The sequence below is a fragment of the Furipterus horrens genome, unplaced genomic scaffold, assembly GCF_987537825.1.
Source record: "Furipterus horrens unplaced genomic scaffold, mFurHor1.1.pri manual_scaffold_2, whole genome shotgun sequence".
Taxonomy (NCBI): Eukaryota; Metazoa; Chordata; class Mammalia; order Chiroptera; family Furipteridae; genus Furipterus; species Furipterus horrens.
The window spans coordinates 8,768,874-8,788,293 of NW_028327172.1; the positions used below are offsets into that span (position 1 = coordinate 8,768,874).

At 42.4% G+C, this 19,420-nt stretch overlaps 1 protein-coding gene across 1 annotated transcript; it reads left to right on the forward strand.

Moving 5' to 3' along the window:
- The first annotated feature begins 689 nt into the window (after positions 1 to 689).
- CBLIF (cobalamin binding intrinsic factor) lies at positions 690 to 14,934 on the forward strand. Its single transcript, XM_090267487.1, has 9 exons — positions 690 to 801; positions 1,448 to 1,624; positions 2,392 to 2,505; positions 3,132 to 3,272; positions 5,063 to 5,244; positions 8,768 to 8,945; positions 10,332 to 10,533; positions 12,487 to 12,605; positions 14,521 to 14,934. The coding sequence occupies exons 1-9, from the start codon at positions 699 to 701 to the stop codon at positions 14,580 to 14,582; spliced, it is 1,278 nt and encodes a 425-aa protein (XP_090123613.1). The 5' UTR covers positions 690 to 698; the 3' UTR covers positions 14,583 to 14,934.
- Positions 14,935 to 19,420: the final 4,486 nt, after the last annotated feature.

Below are 19,420 nucleotides of genomic sequence, written 5' to 3' on the forward strand. Positions count from 1 at the left end.
GATCCCCCATTTTCTAATTACTTACTTTTAAAAGATAACATCGGAAGCCCCAGGTATTTGAAACGACTTTCGTGCCCAGATAAGGAAAGAGATGTCAAACAAAATTTCTGGGGAACCGGTCCTAAAGTCAAACAACTTCAAAGAGCCCAGGCTGGGACCCAGGTCACGTCAACCTCACTGATTACATCAAGCCAGACTTCACCTGGCCGGTCCTCACCTGTGAGCCTGCAAGGACATGTGGAAAAAGGTATGGACCTCAAACCAGAAAGTGAGGTGGGAATGGCCCAAACCTCAGTGAAGTGGTCGCTGAGAGACAGAGTTGGCTGACAGGGTGGAAAGCAGCCGGGGAGAAGTCTCATTTACACTCAGCATGAGCCAAACCTCCCAGTGTAAAGACCCGGGATTCTGCTAAAGGGCACTTTATCATCGTCGCCTTCACTGCACATGCAGCCCAGGCTTCTCATATGACCGCGCTACCTAGACTCACCTTCAGACACCCTGGACGGTCTAGAGTAGGTAAACTTAGATAAGCAAATGGGAAAGAGCTCTATCAGGGAGAGAGAGGTCAGCGGAGGTGGTTAGGAGTGGCTGGGCTGGGCTGGGCGTGGAGGGCAGACGGTTCCGTAAGGAGAAGCATATATAAGAGAAAGAAGAGAAATACCCCCTCTTAGTAATACTGGGAGCTTTGATCAGGAGACATGGACAGAACAGGAGGGAGAGGGGTGGCCTGGTCCTCCCTTTACCTCCTGAGCCTCCTCTGGGCTATGGCTGCGACCAGCACCCAGACCCGAAGCTCATGCTGTGAGTATGGAGGGTTCCTCAGGGGTGTCAGGGAAGCAGTTACCCCAGGGACAGGCAGGAACCTCTGCCGATGGGAAGGTGACGGAAAATAGCGATCTCTACAGGAGTTCCACAGTGGGTGAGGCAGGGTGTGCGTGTGTGCAGTGCACGTGCCTGACTCAACAGCCTAAGTTCTCTGAGAGGCAAGTCTGTGCGTTTTACGCTAGGAGAGATTGAAGCAGTGTCGCAGGAACGATGGTACCCAGGCAGACACTTAGTGACTGTTCTGACCAGGTGCCACTGCTAGTGGGAATTTCAGGTCCTCACTGAGCTTATCCCAAATCTTGAATTGATTCATCACGTAAGAATGAGAAAAAAATGGATGCAAATAAAAACTGATTTCTGGAAATGTGCTACAAATAATATGAACTGTCCAGGAGCCATATTGTTTGAAGTTGTCAAGTGATAAAAATTATTTGAGAAGACGTAGGGACTAACAGGCCTCAAAAGAAAAATCTCAATTTCTTCCATTTTTCTTTAGTAATCACCCCTGAAGGGGGCATCCCTGAGAATTACAATGCAATCCTGTCTTCCCCTAAGAGACACAGGGAACAAGGGAAGAGGGGGTGATGGTGAGGGGTTTTGTAAATGGCTTGTCTCTTCTCAGCTGTCCCCCCAGCACAGCAGCCCTTGGTTAATGGTATTCAGGCGCTAATGGAGAACTCTGTGACCGGCTCTGCCTTCCCCAACCCCAGCGTCCTGATTGCCATGAACTTGGTTGGAGCCCGCAACTTGGAGGCCCAGAAGCTCCTGACTTACAAGCTCATGGCCAGTGACACAGCCGGTGAGAAGTCAGAGCCTCCCCATCCGCATGCTCCCTGAGTCTTGTACACCACTCACGGCCCCAGATCCCAACTCCCTGCACCCCCTCTCCCCCGACCAATCCTGCCTCTGATTATATCCAAATCTTCCCAACGCCTTTCCTGAGACATCTGGAAAACACCTGGAGAGAAGTATGTGTGACGTCAGGACATTCACAGAGGACGGCAGCAATGCAGAAAGAACTCTAGACGAGATGTTAAAACCAATGTGCTTCCAGGTCTGGCTCTGCCGCTTATCAACTCTGTGACCTTGAACAGGTCTCTCAGTCCTGCCCAACCTCATTTTTCCTCACTTGCAAAATGCAGATGAGTCTACTAATAACAACCACACCAATAGTAGTAATAACAAGGATAATAATAATCAAGTCTCTCTTCTGCTACCTCACAGGAGCTGCCTTGAAGCTCAAGTTAGAAAACAAAGATAAAATTATTTTGCAACTAATAAGAATTTTCATATATGCACTTGGAGGGGTGTTCTTTCTGTTTTTCTAAAAAAAAATAGCAGGGATTCTTGGTAGCATTGTCAATTCACACAGAGGCCACTAGAGTAAATGTTCCTTAAGTATTTTTCCATACTTCTTTCCTTAAGAATTAAGACAGATCAAAAAACGAATCATGTTATCTTTTTAGAAATCAGAATGATCCGGAGAAACTCAGAGAGTTCAGCCCCAGCCCCCGGTGCTTTCTCTTGCCTGAAACACCTTGAACTATTTTGTTCTCTGCCCTACAGACCTGACCATTGGTCAGCTTGCACTCACCATCATAGCCCTCACCTCCTCCTGCCGAGACCCCGGGAATAAAGTATCGATTCTACAGAGACAGATGGAGAACTGGGCACCCTCACGTAAGACCTCATCAGGAGGGAAGGGAGAGTGGGGCAAATGGTCCTTCCTAAAAATGTGATACCTAGAAAGAAAAGGATGAGAGGTTGCAAAGTTAGAAAAAAGATGATGTATCACCACTTAAGTTCCCTCTGCTAATTCCATAGGTGAGTTACTCACTTCCAACCCAAATGAACTAGAAAAGGCCACTAGCCCAGGGCCACAGACTTACCATGCTATCACCTGCCTGAAGGCAGCCCATCCCTTTAATTCCATTCTCAGAATATTATTCTAAGAAATACTGATGGGCCCTGACCAGTGTGGCTCAGTGGGTTGGGTGTCATTTTGCAAAGCAAAAGGTCACCGGTTTGATTCCCAGTCAGGGCCTATGCCTGGGTTAAGGGTTTGGGATGTTTCTCTCCCTCTCTTTCTCCCTCCCTTCCCCTCTCTGTAAAAATAAGTAAATAAAATCTTTTTATAAAAAAAGAAAGGAAAAGACATATTGACGGTATCTTCAGCCAATACGGTGTCTTTCTGTTTGGACAGGTTTCTAGTAATGTCTATTTAAAAGGTTTGGCGTTTCTTTTTTCTCAGTCGTCCTCACTGCGGTGAATGTTAGTCTTATGAAGTCCCTCTATCCCCTCCCAAGGCCCCAATGCCGAGGCATCGAGCTTCTACGGGCCCAGTCTGGCGATCTTGGCGCTGTGCCAGAAGAACCCCGAGACAACCTTGCCAATAGCAGCCCGTTTTGCCAAGACCCTGCTGGCCAGTACCGCTCCCTTCAATGTAGGTGAGTCAGTGGCGATTTTCCAACCGCCCTGAGCTGGGGAACATCAAGGGCACTGAATGGTGGGGCTAAAGGGGACAGTGGGAGGGGGCGGAGATGGGAACCATGAAAACGTCTGTAGAGCGGAGCCATTGAACAAATATTTGTTGCACGTGTCAATGCAGGAATAAAGCAAAGGGAGAGAGTAAAACATAGAAACCGAAACAATGCTTGAAATGTCTCATAGTTACAGAATTTCCACTGGGAACAATAAACATGTCCCCCAAGTCAGGAGCTGTTCCCGGGCAAATGACTAAATCAATGTCGAGACTCAGCTCTACCCGGAATCCTCTCTTTCATCACTACGGATGCTTCCACACTCCATGCCTCTCACTGTCTCTCCTTAGACCCTCCCAGTGCGCTCTGTCTGTGCAACAGTGACTCTCTGAACCCTAAGCCCACTGTGCTGCCCCCCAAGGAGGCGTTGGAACCACCGTGGTCCTTCGTTCTGCAAGCACATGACTGCTTGTGAATGGATCCTTTTCTTCTACAAGACACGTCCTTCTGGGGCCCACTCTTCTGCGGGTCATGATCTCTTCTTTGTATAACACCCCTCATTCACGGCCGCCTTCCCCCTCTGCCGCTCTCTCAGCAAAGGCATTATCTCAGGTTTTCACCCCCTTATACGTGCCCCATGAGCAACAGCTCTCATTTCGGGGCCCCTTCAGGCCAACAAGCAGGGAGATAGTTACTCCAGCCCCCTCACTGCGGGTCAAGAACAGACTGGCTTCCGTTTCACATCGGGAGGATCTCTGCCAGTTCAGGAATTTGAACATTTTTTTATGACACTGGTTTGAACAATTCTGTCACCTTTAATGAGGTCGTGCAACTTTAAGGTAGAGATGGCGATAGGGAGGGAAGAGCAATGAAAGAAAAGATGCCATCTGGCAAGTCTCTCCTTGCCTGGTCTTATCGTGCCAGAGCTTGCTCATTCAGCCCACACATGTTCTCCCACGGAAATAATGGAAAAGCCCCTGCCCCGGGTACTATGGGGGATGCTGAGCGCCCGCTGGCCAGGAGCTCACTGAGCACGGTAACAACAAAACAGCAGAGACCTGGCTGCTGTGGCTCAGTGGATTGAGCGTCAGCCTGCGAGCCAACTGTCGCTGGTTCGATTCCCAGTCAGGGCACATGCCTAGGTTGCATGTCAGGTCCCCAGTTGGGGGTGCGAGTGAGAGGCAACCACACAGTGATGGTTCTCTCCCTCTCTTTCTCCTTTCCCCTCTCTCCAAAAATAAATAAACAAATAAGTAAATAAAATTGTTTTAAAAAATGCCAACACATTTAAAAACAAAAAACAAAAAACAGAGGAGAGTACCAAGATTGCAAAACAGGTAAAAACAACCAATGTTACAGACGTTCAGAAAAGAGATGACCAGAAAAGGCTTCACAGAGAGAGCGTGATGGCTAGGCCTTCAAGAACCAGTGACATTTTTGAAAGATAACATTGGGATAAAAGAAGCAGGATTAAATATACTGCCGGTCTACATCAATTAAAAGCATGAGCTGTGGAGTCGTACAGATCTGGATTCAGGTCCTGATGCTGCTACTGTCTGGCTTCATGGGCTTGGGCAGTTAGTTAACCTGAGACTTCATGGTCTCATCCCTTAAATGGAGATAATTATAGGCCTTATTTCACAGGTTGTCCTGAAGATTCAAGGCAATAAGCTGCCTGGAACACAATAAGCACGCAGTAAATGTTAATTAATAATACTGTTGTGGTGGTGGTTGTCTTGTCTCCCTCTGATTCACAGACACAGGAGCCATGGTGACCTTGGCTCTGACCTGTATGTACAACAAGATCCCTGTAGGATCAGAGGAAGGTTACAGAAACCTGTTCGGTCAGGTGCTGAAGGATACTGTGGAGAGCATCGGCATGAGGATCAAAGACAATGGAATCATTGGGGACATCTACAGTACTGGCCTTGCCATGCAGGTAAGCACATCACTGATGCTCTTCATTAGGTCCACGCCAATAAGACTGGATTGTAGGATCCAGAGACTAGGTTTCTTCTAAGATCTCTAGGAAAGACCAGGTAGTGGTGCCTGTGCCTCAGTTTCTCTACTGGTAAAATGCAGGTAAGTGTTAATGCCTCCTTAATTTATAGGTAAAGTGAGAACAAATCTACACAAACTATTTTTCCTTCATTGTAAAATAAATAAATAAATCCAAGAAATGTATTGATATATTAGTAATAACAATCATTTGTTCATAATAATTATAGACTAATGAAAGTCTGATCTATAAAAAATAAAGATTAAAATAGGTCCTTAAAAATACTGAATTCTTCCAATTCCACTTTGCGAGTCAGTGTCCTTTTTATAATGCTTCATCTTGATCCAAAAAAAAGGGGTCTTGTATTCAAAATGATTAATTAAAATAATCTAAAACTGACTGAACATCATATTTTTGTCAAGCTCTATTTCAATCTTGATCCCATTTTCGCCTCCCCAAAAGCCCTAATACATGGCGGGGCCAGGAATGGCTGATAAAACCAAATCCATACTATGCTTCCCTAGTAGAGATTCCCAGACTTGAATTATGTAAGATGCTGCTTGATTAGGGGTGATTAGGGCAGCATCTTCCTATGGAAAACATCCTAGTGATACTGGAGAGAGATAACCAACTAGAATCAGAAACTAAAGGGTCATCTATGGCCAAATCGTCTATTCCAAACTAAGAGGTTTGTGCTTCAAAGTCTCAAAATGCCCTGTGGGATTAATAAAAAAACAACATCATGACCTTCCCACTCAGCTCAGGAAACAGAGAGTCATGGAGTTACAATGCCAGCCCTAAAGCTAATATAGCTCTGGACTATTGTTAGAAAGAAATCCTTTGGGGAGAGGGATGGATGGAGACTGGTTTTGATGGTCCACACATTAAAGATTAGCAAAAGGCATAAACAGACTAAAAATTAGTTCATGTCAGAGTAAATACAAAATCCCCACTCCAATGCACCATGAACAGGGGCAAATAACGAGAAGTCAGTGTCTACCACGGTCGATGGGATTTGCTCTGGAACAAAACGCTGAGTGTTACCGTGACCGAATCATACAGGACCCATCCCAGGGCTCGGGCCTAGCAAGCTTTGTGAGGAACAAAGGCATTGTGAAAGGGATAGAAAACGGGGCTGAGTCATGATTCACTTAAAGTAACCTTGCTTCACCTTAGCACAAGACAGAGAGGTGTTTGCTTTGGCTAGTTTGATTTGTGAATTCTGTTTGGGATTTCTATCGCCTGCAGGGTACACTCTGATAAGCTGTTCCTGAGAATGAAAGCTTTTCCTATCGAAAGGCAGGACCTCATCCCTCTGCAGATAACAGGTCATGTGGGTTTCTTGTCAGTTACGATAAAAAGCCTTCTCCTGACCCTGTTATGGCCCATTTTCAGAGTTTACCAAGGAAGCCAGAAGTCTGAAACCACTGTCTAATATATAACCTTTTTCTAATCTATAATGTCCTGGTGTAGAAAACCAAAGGGCTCCAGAACTAAAACAACTTGGGCTAAATTCCAGATCTGACAAGATCTTAGGCAAATATGGAATTTATCTGACTTCCATTTTTTCCTCATTATAACAAGGTTGCAAAGGTATTTAAAAAAAGAAATCACAGGCACAATGTCAAGTTCAATCATTGTTGGAGGTCTCTCCCAGCAGAAGGGTGGTAACATTAAGATTCTTTTCCAGCCTTCACTCCACCCCTTCTAGGAAGTCAGTATCCTGCTACTGACCTAAGCGACCCACATTGCCTCCCTAAGGTACTCCTGAGGCATTTCCTCTGTTCCAGAAGTTCTCCTCTTTCTTCCATCAATATCCTAATGCTTCTCTAATAGAAGCATAACTTGAAAAGGGATCTGATGAACTTCCTCATGCAAAGTTATTAATGACTCCTCACAGCTTAACATGTCACTGCTCTCTAGAGTGTTGGGGTTGGTAGTGTGTCATCCCACACTGAGTGGGTCTTGGGAGGTGAATATGGCAAGTGAACAAGATATGGTTGCTGAGGGGTCCCTACCCAATGCCCCTAAACCGAACTGCCCTCTAAAGTGGCCTCTGGCAAGAGCCCTGCTTCATGGTTGCCAAGATTAACAGCGATGCTTGTGCCTGTCAAAACTGTCCGGTTGCTCATACTACTGCCTCTGGCTCTCCTCTCCTTTCTCCCATTTCCCATCTCAAGCTTCAGGCAAATCGGTCATCAGCAGCCTCAGCCCATTAACACACCCTGGTGGCCGTGGTCAGCGCAAACCTACAGGAAGGGAGGGGGTAACGGTACCTGATGCATCCCACATTACACCATGGTTTTGCCTATCGTCCCGTAGGGCTGCCCCAATGGTAAGCAGGGGTTACAATTTCTATTCCCATGAGACATAAAACTCAGCAAAGTAGACTGAATTGCTTGGTGTGTTCATCAAGACTCATTTTGCAAATAACAAAAACCCAAATAATTTTTGCTTAAGAAAAATGGAGACTTACTATTTCACATAAACTAGGATGTCCCAGGCTGCATTAGGTGATTTCAGGATTCATCAGAGTAGAGGGCTCCAATCATGATATCAGGAATGACTGATATCAGTCAGAGAGAAACATCAGTCAGTTGCCTCTCTCATACCCCCAACCAGGGACCTAGCCATAACCCAGGCACGTGCGCAGACTGGGAATCAAACTGGCAACCTTTTGGTTCACAGGCCAGCACTCAATCCACTGAGCCACACCAGCCAGAGCAAGGATGACTCTTTTTTTCATGTCACAGCCTTGGTTTTTGTCATTTTTTCCTGCTCTTTGGCTTCTCCTAAGAGGCCGAGGCAGATGCTCACAAGCAGCTCAATGCTTACTTACATGATACCTGCTAGATAACCCCAGTAGGAAAAAAATGCTTCCCTCTCCCTGTATATCAGAGAAGGACTGTGACTAGCACATGTGCCCACCAGTCACTGTCACCCAGAGGATGGCATTCCATGATCACTCCAGCCCAGGCCATGAATCCACCCCTGTGGCCAGGGTGGTGGAGCCTCTGGCTGACAGTTCCAACACCATCACAAAGTGTGGGAGGAGTCCACCAAAGGGTGCTCAGGACAATGTAAAACAGAAGAGGTCTACTGTGTTTGGGTGGCCACGTTGTCCTAGACTGACGCGCCCCTGGAGCTTGCTTTGCCCAGCTCTCGCCTTCATTCTGCCCAAGACCTGTTAGTAAATACAGCAGCCCTAATAGTGTTCCCTGAATCTAAATGGGTGACTACCATGTGACAGACACTGAGCTAAGTGGTGGGGATGCAGCAGTGAACCAGACAGATGGTGTTCCTACGCAGCTTCAGTTTACACTCTAGGTGATCACAGAGATTGATTAATGATCAAGTGTAGCCCTTATAAGGCACATAAAGGCCAACTCTCAGCTATGCCTAATTCCTCTCTCCCTCTCTCTCTCTCTCTCTCTCTCCCTCTCTCTCTCCACTCCCCTCCCAGGCTCTCTCCGTGTCACCTAAGCAACCTAACAAGGAGTGGAACTGCAAGAAGACCATGGATGCGATACTTAACGAGATTAATCAGGGGAAATTCCACAATCCCATGTCTATTGCCCAAATCCTCCCTTCCCTGGAAGGCAAGACGTACCTAGATGTGCCCCACTTGTCTTGCAGCCCCGGTAAGAACTCTTTAACTTCTGTCTCTGCTATATCATAAACTGGCTACTTATGTCGGGAATGCTATGTGGATCAATTTTAAGAGGCATACAGGCTTTTTCACGTCCATGACTCTCACGCAGGTGGAACCACATCTGACTTCCAATCCCCAACAGTTGTGCAATAACACACAGCCCTGTATCATCCTACACTCGGAATTCAGTCCTCATGTCTACTTCATTCAGCGCACATTTAGCAAAAGCACCTACTATGAGCAAAGCATTTGGTGAGATACTGATAGAAAGGGAAGATCCATAGCCCTAACAATCAAATAACATGTAACTTCATTCATTCACTTGACAAATGTACCAAATATGCAATATCTTATCCTATTTTCTCTTTACAAAGCCAGCTGACAAATATATAGACAAAAACCACAATATTTGGGAAAATGAAATAACTATTTAATAGAAATAAAATCCATCTACAGTGCAAAAACAAAGAAAATTTAACCAATCATTGGCATTTTCTGGGAGGCTTAAGAGAAGAACAGAGCTGACATTTCAGCCAGGTCTTAAAGGTCTAAATATGAATCATCGGTGCTCACAGCACACCAAAGGGATGGGGTAGAATCCTGGCACACAACCTTTTTATTTGAAATACCGTATCTTTCTTTTGCCCAGTTACAAATATAATGCAGAGATACAATGCAGAAATACGCAGTTGGAAAGTGGGAATCCTGAATAAAAATGTTATCACTCCATAGATAGCTAGTCTTCGGTATAGATTCCTCCAGCTCTCCTTTCTACTCAAATACTATTATAAAGTATTATTCATCTTATTTTGCGTGGACTTCCTAAGACAAGCAGAGATTAACAAGCTCCTTGTCCACCTCCAAGCAGAGTCTACAGAGAGCACAATCCAGTAACCCAATCCCAATCATGCGAGACACAGCCACGAATACTTCCCAGTGATTTCCCAGCCTTAACCAGGTGACCGTGGAGTCCTTCCGAGGATTCCATGGTAGTTGCTCAGGTACTTTGTTAAGTAGTCTAAAATGAACTACCTTTGCTTCCAGATCCTTAGGGTTAACAAAAAAAAAACACAACTGAATGGTGAGTATCTTGTAAAATACATGACTTAGGACTCTCAACCCTCCCTTCAAGTTACAAATTCTTTTGACACAATAAATGTTCATTGGAAAACTAGCTGTCAGTACTTCAACTACGATCAGTTCTCCAGATTGAAAATACGAGCTTCGTAGATCATACCAATTCCTCAGAACAAGCCACAAACTCGCTGCCATCTCTTGAAATGTTTCCTGGGATGGGTTGCCAACAACAGAGACTTTGCACCTTTAATACAAACCCCATAATCTTGAACAAATTTGGCCTCTTTGCTCTTCACAGATCACGAGGTGCAACCAACTCTACCCAACTATCCTAGTCCTATCCCCACCGCAGCATCCAACATCACTGTCATGTACACCATCAACAACCAGCTGAGGGGGGTGGAGCTGCTCTTCAACGTGACCACCGATGTTAGCGTGAAAAGCGGATCTGTGTTACTTGTGGTCCTAGAGGAAGCACAACGCAAAAATCCCATGTTCAAGTGAGTGCTACAACTGGCACTAGCCATTCTCCCCAAGACTAACACGGATTCCCATTTTTTCTCCCTCTTTCCTTCATTTGCTTACTTTTTTTCCTTCTCATAATTTAATGGATTTTTATTTAATAGCTCCTTGAGAGCCTGCAATCTCTCATGAAGAATCAAATCATACAAGTTAATATATGATAGAGTTTTTTAAAACAGGGATTCAAAGGAGAGCTAGTCCATTGTGGATTAGAATAGTCTAGAAGGCTCATGGCTTTGGACCACATTCAAAGAATAGGTACTATACAGGAAAATATGAGAGGGTGGGATTTAGCGAGAGGGAAGGGCTAGAACAAAGCATTCAAGACATGAATGAGCAAGGAATTCAAGATCAATGAGTAGGTCAGCTTGACTAGAGAAGAGAACTTGAGATTTAATTGAACCTGGAAGGATAGACTGGGTGATAATATAAAAAGCTTAAAGTACTGAGCTAAGGAAGTTGGACTTCATATTGCACAAAAGCACTGCAAGATTTGAATATGAAAAGCCATGTTGTACTATGTGAAATACCAGGGCATGAATGACACAGTAATGAAGCTGTAAAGTGATGAGGACTTCATCTAGGATAAATGGACCCATGGCGAGGAGGAGTCCACAGCGCTGTGTGAGCACTGGATGAAGGCGTCACGAGAAAGAAGCTTCAACACTATGGTCAGGAGGGTCAGGAAAAGAGGATGACTTTCAGAGAAAAAGACAATTCCTCCAGACATTTTTAACTGTGGATGTTTGAAAGAGAAATGATAGGAAGGAAGCTCTTGAAGGCATAGAGGAAGTTCTAGAAAAAGAGGTCAGGACAAGAGAAAGAGACTGAACACAAAACCAAGAGACAGATCTAATTATTCCTATTTTATAGACAGAGCCACTGAGGCCCAAAGAGGTTAACTAATATTCCTAAGGTCACATAACGTGTAACTAATAGAGTTGAGATCCGAACCCAGAGCTGAGGGACTCTGAAGCTCATGTTCCTTCTACTGCCCTGCTGGGAAAGAGCAAAATACAGAAATAAATCGCAGAGGAGAAAATTAAACTTCGGGGAATTAGGTTATAGTTTGCAAAAAGAGAAAGCAGTAGAAAAATATGAAGAAAACTGAGCAGAATGAGTAAAGGAGAAATGTCAGGTCATGGGAAGGAAAAGAGGAGAGAGTTTCAAAGGAAAGATGACACAATCCCAGTTCTACAGAGAGATGTCAAGGAGAAATACTGACTAAGGTGAAGGTTACCTTGTGTCCGCTGCCCACAGCCCAGCTTCAAAACTTCACTAATTTCTATAGACAAATCAGGATTAAAATCTCAAGAATCCTTAACATCAAACAACCCTCTGAATATACTTCTCTGAGCTTAGCTTTAATTTTGCCTCACTTTTTTTGGACTGTAAATGTAATTAAAATAAACATATAAGTTTTGAGGGGGGAAAGGATAAAGGAAATAAAGCCTCTATAGTTCATCCACAATATAATCACTATTGCTTTTTTAAATCATTTTGTAGCTGTTTTTCTCTATGCGTCTTACAAATAGTTGTGTCCGCTATATATTCGGGGTAGATAGATATTTCATATAAAATTTGTATCCTACAGTTTCACTTAACATCATTGCATAAGCCTTCTCCCATGTCACTGAAAATTGTTGAAAAATACAATTTTCATAACTGTAAAATATCCAATGATGGATATTCATTCCATCCCTCATTGTTAGACATTTACAGATTTTAATTTGCTTAGTGATAGTTTTCTTTTAAATTAAATTTCATTTAATTCCCAGTGATTTCACATTTTTAGTCATTTGCATTTTCTCTTTTAAGCATGATTTTACCTGGTCTTTAAAGTATTTCAATGTCTCTCTCTCTTCATCTTAACCCTTTATTGCCTGACCTAAAGTGGGGTGTTAATCACATATGTGATTTTATTCTTACAGATTTGAGACCACAATGACGTCCTGGGGCCTTGTCATCTCTTCTATCAACAACATCGCTGAAAATGTGAATCACAAGACGTACTGGCAGTTCCTTAGTGGCACAACACCTTTGAATGAAGGTGAGAGGAGAAAAGAAACGTGGGCATTTTCCCCATAGTTTGAAGGCTTATTTAATTAATTCACTCATTTAATCAGTAAATAATTGTAAGATTATATGTGCATATACAATCATTATATATACAGTGGTTACATGTATGTACATCTACAAATATATTATGAATATAGATAGTGATAGATAGATAGAATTGGTGGCTATCTAAAATAGCTTTTTAAAAAAATATCCAGAATCCTAACTCCACTCTGGGAAAATATCCAGTGAACAAGAAAAGTGGATTGATCTACTCAAAACAATAAATGTGAAGAAGGAAAAGGCAATTAATGTGAGACAGACAAAAAAGAAAAAAGTAGTATGTATAAGAAGATGGCTGCTTTGGAACTAAAACATTAAACATGTATGTATAATACAAAAGCACCGTGAATTCCCAGTCAGTAGTAAACAAATATGAGGGACAGAATAATAGCCATTAGTGTAGTGACGTTACGTTTTCTTGTTTCATACATCCACTCTGTAGCTATCAGTGACTCTCTTTTTACAGAGAAAGAAACTAAGGCTTAGAGACATGAAAGGGACTTGTACCAGGCACAGGTCTAGCGTGTGACACAGCAGATAGTCCACCCCAGAACAAGTGTGCCTGATACCACGGCTTCACTCAAAATACATTCTTCGCCTTCCTTGGCTGTACTGTTTTATTTTTAAATATCCAAAGAGAGGAATGTATGTCCGTGTATTTTGTGTGGGGACAATGGGATAAATAAATCCCAGAGTTCAGCAAAGTTTTTTTCTTTAAGGTTTTTGCACAAAAACTAAAATGGTCTCCAACTTAAGGGGCAATTGTGTATGGTCTTGTCTAAGGGGGATGTTACCTGGTTAATCTGATGTTAATTGTCACTATGCAGAGAGATGTGAAGCCAAATAAGATCACAACAGAGCCAAGACTGAGCTCTGTAAAAATGCTTCAATATCTAAGATTACAACGGGAGAGATGTTTTTCTGAGAGTCTATCATGTTTTTAACAAAATCTGGCCAATCAGAATTTGTGGAATTGCAGCAAAGCACATAATAAGGGTCTTAGCGACACATGGGCCTTGAGTAGAAGCTCTTTCTCTGATTTATTCGCTGAATTTGGCAAGTAATAAATCTCCTCTGAGCCAGTTTCCACCACCATAAAATGGACACAATAATCACCATTTTGGGGGGTTATTGCGAGGATCAGGAATAATGGGTTTAAAATGAGCAAGTGCAATGTCTTGCACCACATGTGTTCAAAACGCTAATCATTATTAGTATTAGTTTCCCTGCCACCTTCATCACAAGAATTGCCTAGGGAACTTAACTCAGGTTTATTTTCATGTGTGCCAACTGCTACTCTTCTCTGAAGGAAGAGATGGCAAACAGAAATGCCTCAGAGGTCTAGAAAGAATTGGGCCTAGAATTGTCATTCTTTCTGATACCAAAGCCAATCATCAATATTGTCATCATCTAGCTTTCCTGCCCTGTAAGACCGAAATTCTCAACAACATCAAAAGTGAAGAGAAATTCCTGCCCTGAAGGCTCAAAATCTGGCTTAAATAATCTATTTTAATAATAATCATTATTTATTGAACATGTAGGTGCCAGATATTATATTAGGCATCGAGTAGTCATTATTTCTAATCTAGGGTAAATGTTATTTGTGCAGTTTTATACATGAGGCTCACACGATTTAAGGGGTTTTCCCAAAGACATGCTCCACATGGCCACCTGGAGCTCGGAAACAAGGGCTCCATAAATCTCAATTCAGTGCTCCTTCCATACTCAGCAAGCTGTCCATTTCACTCTACAGTGATTTTCCTTCTCTGATGATGGCTGATCCTTTGGGACATGGGCGCGTTATATGTATCTTGGTGACCTCCTGTCCCTCTGCTTGTTTCCAGGAGTTGCTGACTACGTACCTTTCAACCATGAGCACATCACAGCCAATTTCACCCAGTACTAAGGATGAGGCAGTTCAGGTTCTATTGAACATCTCTGAAGGACGGCTGGAATTTTTTTCACATTTCAAATCTATGCAAAACAGTGGACCTCTATGGTGGTACCAAACTCCTGGAAAAACGTAGAAACCATATGTAAAATAAATGACACAAACTTCTCTAAAGTCTTAACATCTGTGACCTGTGAAAACAGAGTCTGGCTTCTCAATGCAGTGACCACCAGTCATCATTAAAACCTGGGGTGATGGGAGATGGGAGAGCCCACCTGATATTTTTGGAGATCATTCTCAGCTTCTTGCTTAATTAACCAATGCACTCCTTTATTTCTACAAATGAAGTGATATATTTTAAAAACTCCCATTTTTGTGTCCTATACCAAGTACTCTTTTTCTAATGACTTGTGTAAACATAAACATACACGAAATGGCCAAAATTACTTCATATGAGACCCCCAGATGGTTCAGAATGAGGCAAACAATACTAATGTCATTATCTCCCCCTTCCAGGTCCAATATTTGTTCTGGGTAAATTCAAGTTTAAATGTATATTTTTATAAAATTTATATATAAATAAACATTCAATATAAATATAATTTGCATTTAGTACTTAATATAAAATTTAATATATTTTACATAGTAATTATAGATATAAATCTATAATCCCACCTCATATATATGTGATTTTTGTACATTAAGTATAGAAATATCTATACACCTACAATATATGTCAGTATATGTATATATGAAAGCTTTCAAAGACAATCATAATTCTAATCTCTGCTCGTAGGAGTCAATCCTGGCACTTTTTAGGGAAGGATATGAAAATTTGTATCAAAACACTTAAAATATACTCACTTTGACCTCCAGAAAATCCCAATTCTAAAAGTTATACAAAAGGGAGAATCATAAGTGGACACAGATATAAGGAGTCTAAATGATGAGGCGATTAAAGTATGAACCTTCGATATGCAGTTACAGTATATATATGCCTTAGATATGCAGTTTATGTATATATATATACGTGTGTGTGTGTGTGTGTGTGTGTGTGTAACACTGACCACCAGAGCAGACACACTCAAAGGCCCTGACACAGGTCTCCCTCCCCACCCCCGCCCATGCATCTTAGAGCAAGCACCTGCATTCGGTGATAGCCTGGCTACCGGGAGAGAGACGTGTGAACCACACAGGCCCAGGCCCTCATCCTAAACATACCTAATAGGTAAGTCGCTATTCCCCCCAAAAAAGGCCAGGCCCGTTCCTGTAATGAAGGAACCCTTAGGGAGCTGTGGACAGTGCTCTCTCATAACATAACACAATGTTTGTAACATGGAAAAATGGGAACTGTCTGTTAGGTCCAACAGGAGAGCAATGGGAAGGTAAACCCTGGTGGAGCCGTATGATGGGACACCTAAAAGTCACTAAAATTCCTGTTGAAGATAAATACTTGCTGGCATGAAAAAAAATTCATGTGAAGGAAGCAGACAACACATTATATAATATCACTTACACCACAGAGGTGTAGTGGTTTTCTCTGTGCAACAAAATTACTGGTGACTGATTTTGTTTGTTTGCTTCTCTGTTTTCTAAGTTTTCTCCATTCAATACATAATTATTGAGCGACTGGAAAAAGGGGGAAATATTTTAAACAAAGAATTTTTTTTCTTATTTAACCATAAATTAGGCAACAAAAATAACTGTGTGTGTCCACGTGCACATAAGAGTCCTGCCCCCAACTTTTGCTCTAATGATAGAAATTGGAGGAACAAAAGCGGTGGGGGAGACGGTGAAGAGAGGGAATCACAGGCTGGTTTCATGTATGAAAACCTTGTTTTAGCTACATGCCTAGTAATTAACTGTGTGTTCCTCTGTATCTGCAGGGGTGGGGGACAGGGCAGTGATATTGACCTGGGATCTGCTATGACAAGTAATTCCTTTTTGAGAAGTGCCTTCACAAAACGTAGCTAGTGGTCATTACTACTGAAGGAGGCGTTTCAGTAGTTTCAGTGACTATAATAAGTGCTTTTGTGACCTCTACTGGCCAAGGCTGGTAGAGCCTAAACTTAAGTTAGGGAAGTGGCCAAGTATGCAAATTTATAAAGGTACTGAGAAGACAGGAGGGAAGATTGCTGTCGAGTCCTTTTTGCTCATTTAAAAAGTGTATGCAATTGTACTTTCCTTTAACCAGATGGGTGAATGACCTGTAGCAGATACACGACTGAAGGTAACACACCGATAAGGAAGTGGAACTAAGCACATTATTTTCTCCAGCCCCTTCCAACAGAGACTTAATAATTCCTTGAAATAGCAAAAAAAGTTGCTCTGAGTTGCAAATGGCTCTGTGATCGAGAAGGAGAAGAATAATTCTGACCAAGAAAATAAAAATTAAAAAGAGACAGAATGAAGCATAACAAAATGTTTCTAAATTTTATCTTGAAGACCAAACACACACAACACAGCCACAATGTTTTTTGTAAAGTGAACTTAGCCAAACATATATGAAAATATGTAATACAGAGACAATAATTTTTAAAGAGTAGCACTGATTTCAAACCAGGGAGAATGTGTGAATGGAATAAAAAGTTAGTCAAAAGGAATCAAAAAAATTGTGTGGGAATTCAGTACCTTATAAAGTCACATATGAAATGAGGATTTTCAAGTTGGAAAAAATTATGTTAGATTCCTATTTTTGGCCTTTATAAGCATATTATCAGGGTCAAAAACTCTTAAGAAAATTAATGGTAAATTTTAATACATAAAAATTATAAATGGTTATACCTCAAATAAAATTAAAAAGCATACTCAGAAATGTGCCCTGACTGGGATCAAACTGGCAATACTTTGGTTCATAGGTTGGCACTCAATCCATTGAGCCATACCAGCCAGGGCTGAAGAAAGTAATATTATCTATCCCCTTAAGAAGGTTCTGTACGTTAACCCTCCATGGAGGGCAGAGGTTGGTGGTCAGTGGTCACAGCCAGTCCTTGACAATGACTAGGCTGTGTAAATCTTTCCCATTGACCTGCCAACAGCAATCAAGGCTCAACTACAAGAGGAAGGTGTTCTCAGCCCACATGAAGGGCACACCTTGAGTACCCAGTTTGGATGATAAATGAGGCTGTGCCACTGGACCATACAGGACACCTACTACATTAGGCAATACTACCAAGACAGGGGCAGACCTAATACATAGAAAAAAAATACAGGAAGGCTGCCAAAACGAGGAGACAAAGAAACATAGCCCAGATGAAAGAACAGATCAAAACTCCAGAAAAAGAACTAAAAAAGTTTGAGATAAACAATCTATCAGAAGCAGAATTCAAAACACTGATTATAAGGATGCTTTAGGAACTTAGTGAGGACCTCAACCTCATAAAAAGATCAAGTCAGAAATGAAGGATACACTGATTGAAATAAAAAACAATTTACAGGGAAACAACTGTAGAGTGGATGAAGCCAAGAATCAAGTCAATGACTTGGAACGTAAGGAAGCAAAAAACAATCAATCAGAACAAGAAGAAAAAAGAACCCAGAAAAAACAAGGATGTATAAGCAGCCCCTGGGACAACTTCAAGCATTCCAACAAATGAATCTAAAAAACAAGCTAAGCAAACAAGAAGAACAAAGACAGAATCATGGATACAGAGAGGGTTTTATGTGGGAGGGGGTGTAGGGGGATGGGTAAAGAGGTGAGGGATTTAAAAAGTACAAATTGGTAATCACAGAATAGTCATGGGACGTGAAGTACAGTATAGGACATGGAGTAACTAAAAAACGTATACACATGACCCATGGACGTGAACAATGGTGGGGGGATTGCCTGAGGAAGTGGGGGGTTCTGGGTGGAGGGCGGCAAAAAGGGAAAATTGGGACAACTGTACTAGCATAATCAATAAAATATAATTTTTTAAAAAAGAAAAAAGGTTCTGTGCACTTCCTGAAGCTAGACAGTTCCATGGTGATTTTTTATATTATGCTACTATAATTAGAACCTAACAAGCAAAAACCCAATCTGTTTATTAAAATGAGATACCACACACGTGCCGATGTGTGTATATGCATGTGTGTGTGTGCCATCTACATCAAGCACTCAGTAAATGTTAACACAACGATGACTTGGTCTTTGAGGAGCATCCAAGAGAAGTGGCATAATGTAGTGAATTGTAAGTAACTGTAAAATATAATATGAATGAAGCCACTTTAAAATGAAGTCAGATTCTTCGGGTATAATCCCAGCAGTGGAATCACTGGATCAAAAGGCAGTTCCATTGTTAGTTTTCTGAGGAAATTCCATACTGTTTTCCACAGCGGCTGCACCAGTCTGCGTTCCCACCAGCAATGCACTAGGGCTCCCTTTTCTCCACATCCCAGCATTATACCTGAAGAATCCTGAAACACCAGTTCAAAAGAACCTATGCACCCCGATGTTCATAGCAGCACCATTTACAATAGCCAAGTGCTGGAAACAGCCTAAGTGCCCATCTGTAGACGAGTGGGTCAAAAAACTGTGGTACATTTACACAACGGAATACTATGCAGCAGAGAGAAAGGAACTCCTACCTTTTGCCACAGCATGGATGGAACTGGAGAGTATTATGCTTAGTGAATAAGCCAGGCGCAAAAGACAAATACCATATGACCTCACCTAACACAGGAACCTAATGAACAACACAAACAAAGGAGCAAAATAGAACCAGAGGCATGGAAACAAGGAACAGACTCACAGTGACCAGGGGGGAGCAAGGAAGGGAGAGGAGGGGGGTAAGAAGGGGAAGGGGCTAGTCCAGGCGCGTGTATAAATGACCCACGGACATGGACAGCGGGGTGGGGAGTGGCTGCGGGAGGAG

Coding starts and splice junctions, on each gene's coding strand:
- CBLIF (XM_090267487.1), top strand. CDS start 699: ATGGACAGAACAGGAGGGAGAGGGGTGGCCTGGTCCTCCCTTTACCTC. Junction 1,625..2,391: donor CATGGCCAGTGACACAGCCG/GTGAGAAGTCAG, acceptor TCTGCCCTACAG/ACCTGACCATTGGTCAGCTT. Junction 12,606..14,520: donor CACAACACCTTTGAATGAAG/GTGAGAGGAGAA, acceptor GCTTGTTTCCAG/GAGTTGCTGACTACGTACCT.